At 48.9% G+C, this 6305-nt stretch overlaps 1 protein-coding gene across 1 annotated transcript; it reads left to right on the plus strand.

Moving 5' to 3' along the window:
• Positions 1–1871: 1871 nt before the first annotated feature.
• On the plus strand, positions 1872–5898 carry CST7 (cystatin F). Its single transcript, XM_035565078.1, has 4 exons — positions 1872–2169; positions 4492–4664; positions 4984–5100; positions 5553–5898. The coding sequence occupies exons 1-4, from the start codon at positions 2094–2096 to the stop codon at positions 5628–5630; spliced, it is 444 nt and encodes a 147-aa protein (XP_035420971.1). The 5' UTR covers positions 1872–2093; the 3' UTR covers positions 5631–5898.
• Positions 5899–6305: the final 407 nt, after the last annotated feature.

Genomic DNA, 6305 nt, shown 5'->3' on the forward strand with positions numbered 1-6305 from the left:
ACTGGGGAGATTTCATCAGCAGAGTAATGAAATGAGGTTTCTCATTAGGAAAAGGAAAAATGTATATGGAAGAACTTTAAAGGAATAATTTTAAGGAAAGAAGGGGAGAGGGAAGGCAAGAAAAGTGTGCTTTCTGCAGACACACACTGCTTTTTTCGTTGGCCTTATAAGCACTGTTAACAGTGAAGCAGTGCTCCTGAGGAAAGAGGGGTCCTGAGCTGCCCGGGAAAAGTTTGTGGAAGCAGAGATGCCACTGAAGGGGGCAACTCTGCTCTGTTTGAGGTTTGTGTTTGTCTCTGGCTTCTGTGCAAAGGATGGGGCTCCACACAAGGGCCCCCCAGCTCTCAGGTAAGGCAGCAGCAGCTGCTCAGGACGCTCTGGGTGCTGCTGGACCAGGCTCAGGCACAGTGCCTTACCTTCTGGTGCCCTCTAGTGCCAGCAGCAGAGCTGTCCTTGCAGCCATCCCGCCGGGCTGAGTGCTCCTTGCCTCCCTCTGCCTTGCTCGGTCTCCATCCCTGCTCACACCACACCTGGCCCCTGGGCTGCTCCTGCTGTCCCAGTGCACTTGTTTTTAAGCAAGGAAGGAAAGAGAGCTCGAGAAGATCCCTCCCAAATCCCTGAGCAGACCCGGTGCTTGGCCCCTCAAACTGGGACCCTTTTGACTGGAATCAGAAGGCTGTGAGCTCAGCAGGAAGCAAAGAGAGAAGAAAAGGGACAGAGGTCCCAGGGGAACCCCTTCCTGGCCCACCAAGTGGCAGGATGGCAAAGGGATTTTAGCAACACACAGATGTGTTAGGATCCTGTGACCAGGCTCAGGCCATGGTGTAAGCTCAAAACAAACTAACAAAACCCAAACAATATAGTACCTCATGCTCTCAACGTTTTCCATGGACTTTGAGGTCTGATTCAGAAGCTCTGTGCAACAGGACTGATGATAAGTGTGACTCACCCTGCTTGCCCATTCCTTCGTGGTGGGATTTTCAATGGGGAGTTGACCTCATCTCTACAGAGAAACAATCAGATGAGTCTCCCCTGGCTTCTTACGTGCCACCCGTGCCGGCCTGCTTTAGGAATTTCCTTCAGACAATAAGACGGGTTTGCCCAAAGGAGCACAGTTCATTGCTGGGGCAAGTGAAAGGCAACCACCACCTTCCTGCTCACCTAAAACAAACGTACACCTGCAGACTAAGGTCTGCCACCCCCTGCCCCTCAGTGTGGTGTCAGCTCATCTCCCATTCTCCCGAACCCCAAATCTTCCCCATACTTAAGCTCCTCAGCATGGGCCAACACCACCTGGAGATGACCACTTGGAGCACTGACCCTTGGGAAACCAAGCCCAGGGCTGAGCAGCTCTGCAAGCCACAGAGAACCCAACTAACCCTCTTGCTGTGTTTGTCTTTCTCTCTGGAAAGCACCTGGAGAAAATTTTACCTCCTCGGAGCAGGACACATCCTGCTCTCAAAACCCCCTTTGTAAATGTGGGAGCACAGCATTGCCCCAGCCACTGAAGTCAAAATCCTCTCCAGTAGGCTCCACAGAGCCTCCTCAAGTGGGTACCCCTGAAATTTCCTTGTCGTTCCCTACCCCCAGTTCACCCCCACTCCTCATGTCCACATCAGGGGAAGCAAGACCCATCTTCTCTGTCGCTCTTCCCCACACACAGACACGCATACACAAGTCAAGAACCATGTCCCCAGGGCTCACTGCCCATTTCTTAAGGGCTACATTTCCCCATGAATCTCAAAGCATATGAGCGTTACTCTCCTCACCCCACCACCCTTCCCGGAGCACAGGATGGGCGTTACATCACGTACCTCTGCCCAGCCCCTGGGGATCACAAAGCAAAAGTCCCCATCTGACGCAGGGCGGGTGCTGCAGTCACCAAGGCAGAGCTTTGTGGTGGGGCTCTGAGGTGCGTGGTCACCAGCAGGAGACAAAAAAAGTCAGTGTCAGAGCCACCACCGTTCGGGGGGGCTGGGGTGCTTTTCTCCCCTTGCAGCCAATAAAAGGGCTGTGAAGAGGCACATCTTCCCCTGCAGGAAGCGGGGCAGTCACGTCTCTCGCTGGCAGGCTCCTCTCGCGAAGCGCTGGAGATGGCAGTAAGCCTCGCCTGCAGCTTCGCCACGCTTTGCTGTTTAGCGCTCTGGGGCTTCACCAGGACTTCTGATGGTAAGAGCCGAAAATAATTTCTGTTTTCCTCATGCTTCAGGTCCTGTGACCGCAGCTCTCCTCTAACTGCTGCCTGTGCTGGCTCGGGGTTCAGACTTTAGCTGAAACTTCGACTGCTTAAAAGGCTTTCCCTCCCTTTAGCAAGCCATGCTACCCAGGAACATCACCTAAGGATATCAAAGTCAACTTCCAGTTTCAGCTTATTTGTTGGTGTTTAAACTCTGCACGACCTCAATTATTAAATCTAAAGACTGTGGGTAACAATTTGGCTGCTAAGTACAGATGGGCACTTGAGTACTGACTTTAATGAAACATTACTCCTTATCGTTTCTTTCTTTGCTGAGCAAGGAAACTCTTTTGATTGCAGCTGGCCTTAAATCTTTGGGACGGCAGTGGCAGACAGGAGTGTTTTCTCTCTGAAGGTTTTAGCTCTACTACAGCGTTGCTTTGGTTCTTATACACGAAAAGCACTAACATGCTCAGGGATGGCGTTTGGTTAGCCAACAGCATTTTGTTTCGGCTGTGGTTTCCTTTGGGGGTTGCAGAAGCATGCAGGAACTCTGTTGTGTCTTAAATATAAAGATAAAAAACAGCCTTGCTCCTAGTAATGAGGAGGAGGTTTTGAAAGCACCCCCATTAAGGAAAAAAAAAAAAAAAAAGAGATCTGCAAAAATGTCCCCATTTTCTTCCCTGCAGGCTGGGAGAGAGCATCCACAGGACTGCTCTCTCGTACCGCAGGAATAGGACCCCCAGGTTACTCCTTAATGAGGAAAGCATGAGATAGATCCTTCAACACATTTGGCTCACCTCTGCAAGAACAGTGCTCTCTTGCTTAACAGCAGGCAGTTGCCTGTAAACTCAGAGCAAGAAAGCCATCTACCTTCCTAATGCCCCGCAGAAACTGGAGGCGGGCCAGACCCTCCCACACACCCCAACACCTCTCCTCCCATGTTCAAACCCAGAAGCAAAGATAAGATATAGAGATACAAACGCTCTGACCCTAAGCATCTCCACGTAGAGTGGTAAGAGTCATTGTTCCCAGCCTGAGACCACATCCTCTGTGAGATTTAAGTGTCAGGTCACACAGTGCTTCTCCTCCCACCCAGGCTAGGACTTACAAGTGTGGGCTGGGGGGTGTTTTAACACCACTGGTACACACAGAGCCTCACACTGGTATCTGAAAGACTGGGCCACTCTACTTTGCTCCAGAAGCAGAGCCATCACCTTATAGACACTCAGCTCCTTAAGGCACAAGGGGTGGCCCTCAAGGACCAAACCTGTGGAAAAGCTATCAGAAAAGGTTGCAATGAGGAATATCAGAACTACAGGTGCCTCACACCAGGGTGTCTGGATTTTGTAAAGACAGTGGTGAAAACTACTCCAAACAGCAAAAGTTGTGTTGTTTCAGACCGTTGTGTGCACCACAGAGTGACCACCTTGAACCAGAATCAAAGCGCATCAAGAAAAATAAATCCTAGCCTTGAGGAATCTGGGTCACCAGCATAAAACAGGAGGTCTTTCCTGCTGATGCAGGAGCTGAGTCTCTCCTTCGCAGACCAGTGCTTTAACTACTGAGCAATGTTACCAGGGTGTGCAGTCAGCAGCACTGCAGAGTAGGGTGTGATCATGTAATTAGGATGTACATGTGCAACCTGAAGGCTGAATCCTTCCAGGCTCCTGTGTTGATGGTAGCACGTAATGCTCCATTTTGTTGTTGGTTTTTGTTTGTTTGTGTTTTAAATAGACTCTGGGTCACCACATTGGCTCTCTTTTCTACTTTGGAGCAACATAAGCTAATTATTTTTCTTAGTAGAAACTAGCTTAAATGCACAGGGTGTTCTGTGGCTCAGCAGAGAGCTCTTAGTGAGACCTAACTGTGAAAAAAAAAAAGCTGGAGGTGCTAAAAAAAACTTTGCTTTTGCAGAAAATGAGTACAAACTTTGGGTTCAAGTTCACATGCACGTGTGAATGCAGGCTTGCTGCCCACACACAACCCCAAGAGTCACCTCCTCAACTGGCAGGCCTTGGCATCAACAGCAGCACGAGAACTTGTGCAGGCTCGGGATTTCTTCCTCTTGTGTTTCAGGAAAGGGGGGTGGAAGCAAGGGTGAAGTGGGCGAGGTATGGGCATCAAGTGTGAGCTTCAGGATTCTTCTGAATTATTGAAAGGACAACTGGAGATGCAGGGAAAATAGCTGCACACCTAAGATCACAGAGTAATAAAGGCTGTGTGGAAAGATGTGCTCATGGCTGAACAAACCCCAACCTCCCATGGTTTTAGCCACTCCATGTGTTTCATGATCATGTTTTGTGTTGTTCCAGGTACCTACATACCACCACCTCATTCAACCACGAAACCTGGCTTTCCTGTGCCTATGGACACTGACAATCCTGGTGTTCGCAAGGCAGCTCGCTTTGGGGTTTACCAATACAACAACAGTTCCAACGACCTCTTTCTGTTTAAAGAATGGCAAATAAACAAAGCCATGGTGCAGGTAAGAAGACACACTTCTGCTGGTCCTCCAAACCATTCACCAGCTGACCCTGCTACAGAGCACCCAGGACATAGGAGTGCTAGATCCTCCTCAGGGCTGCTATGCATGCCCAAAGATAAACAGCACATGTCCCTCTATCCCATTTAACTACTCCACAGGAGGTGTTTCCACCATTTGTGTTATGTAATTTAACATAAAAACACTTCCACCCACACCGTCACACACAATTCGCAGAGGTAGCACTTGATCCCTCGCCAGTAGCTTCTTTCAGCATCCCTTTCCCCTGCCTTACTTTAAAGGAGGAAACTACTTTCTCTAGATTGTCAGAGGGCTGAAATACATGCTCCACGTGGAAATCGGCCGCACGGTGTGTGAGAAGAGGGAGCACTCCAGCCTGGACAGCTGTCACTTCCAGAGGAAGAAAAAACTGCAACAGGTAGGTAGCCACTTTCATGGGGGTACCCAATAACTGGGGTGATCCTTGGCCAGCTCTCACTGTGCAGTCATTTCACACCAGCTCTGCCATGTCCCCGTGGAAGTACAAGCTTTCCCTGTGTGGAGCCAGCTAGTGAGGCAGGTTTATCTGTATAAGCAGCACAGTACCTCCTGCGTCCAGGGCCAGCTCCAGTCTGAAAGGAGTTGAAGCAGACACGGCCGTTTAGCCTGTATTCCTGGATAGCAGAACCTGCTAAATACAGAGGTTTCCTGGTAGGAGAAAATCTTTCTAGGGCTTTTCCCAGTAAGATATGGTTATTTGGCAAACAGCACTTTTCCCACGATGGGGAAACACTAAAAGATGCCCTTCTCTCCTGCCCCAACATAGCCCACAATGCCGAGAGCAAGCAGCAGCCAGCTGAACTTTGTCACCCATTTCTCTTTTATCTGCAGATGCTGAAATGCTATTTTGAGGTCTGGATAGTGCCTTGGTTACAGAAAGCACACGTCCCTGTTGCTCTCTGCCATTGACCCACCTTTTCCCATGAGAGTGTGATTTGCAGGGGATCTACCATCGTGAGTTTTTCCTTGTCTGGACTTCTGAGGCCAAAACTGAAGTGGGGAACAGCTGTACAGAATCAACACAGAACTTTTCTCTCAAAGCACATGGTTGGTTGTTTCTACCTGTCCCTGAGGAAGATGCTCAAAATCTGAGTAATGAAGAAAAGACTTGCCTTGTCCAAATTTATTGCTATCCAGTTGTGTATCTCTTTTTCTGAAACTAAACCACAGATGAGAGCATGTTGTCATTCATTCACTAGAGAGCATTTCACCCTCTTTGACTGAGATTTCCAAGCAGTGTGAACAGACCCAGGATGCTCTGTTGGACTTGCGTTGTTGTATGATGAGTCTTCATGCAGCTATGATATAAACAAGCCTAAACCACAGCACACAGAAATTTAACACTGTGGAAATCTTTACAATAGGACAGTATGCCTGGGGATACACACACACGAGCGTTAAAGGGTCTCCAGAGCCAGAGAACAGTTTAGATATATCTATCAGGAATGCATGAGGTAGAGCTGTTCTTTCCTCAAGTCAAGAATATGGATGAGACTGTCCTACGACACACCCATAGCTCAAAAACGGTACAGCCTAAATACTGTTTCTACATTAATCAAAAGCTAATCTGCTATGAAAGGGCAT

The sequence above is a fragment of the Cygnus atratus genome, chromosome 3 (assembly GCF_013377495.2).
Source record: "Cygnus atratus isolate AKBS03 ecotype Queensland, Australia chromosome 3, CAtr_DNAZoo_HiC_assembly, whole genome shotgun sequence".
In the NCBI taxonomy this organism is placed as follows: domain Eukaryota; kingdom Metazoa; phylum Chordata; class Aves; order Anseriformes; family Anatidae; genus Cygnus; species Cygnus atratus.

Excerpts from the sequence above, each read along its gene's own strand:
- CST7 (XM_035565078.1), top strand. The coding sequence starts at position 2,094 with ATGGCAGTAAGCCTCGCCTGCAGCTTCGCCACGCTTTGCTGTTTAGCG. Across the intron at positions 2,170-4,491 it reads CTTCACCAGGACTTCTGATG|GTACCTACATACCACCACCT; the intron begins GTAAGAGCCGAA and ends GTGTTGTTCCAG. Across the intron at positions 4,665-4,983 it reads TAAACAAAGCCATGGTGCAG|ATTGTCAGAGGGCTGAAATA; the intron begins GTAAGAAGACAC and ends TACTTTCTCTAG.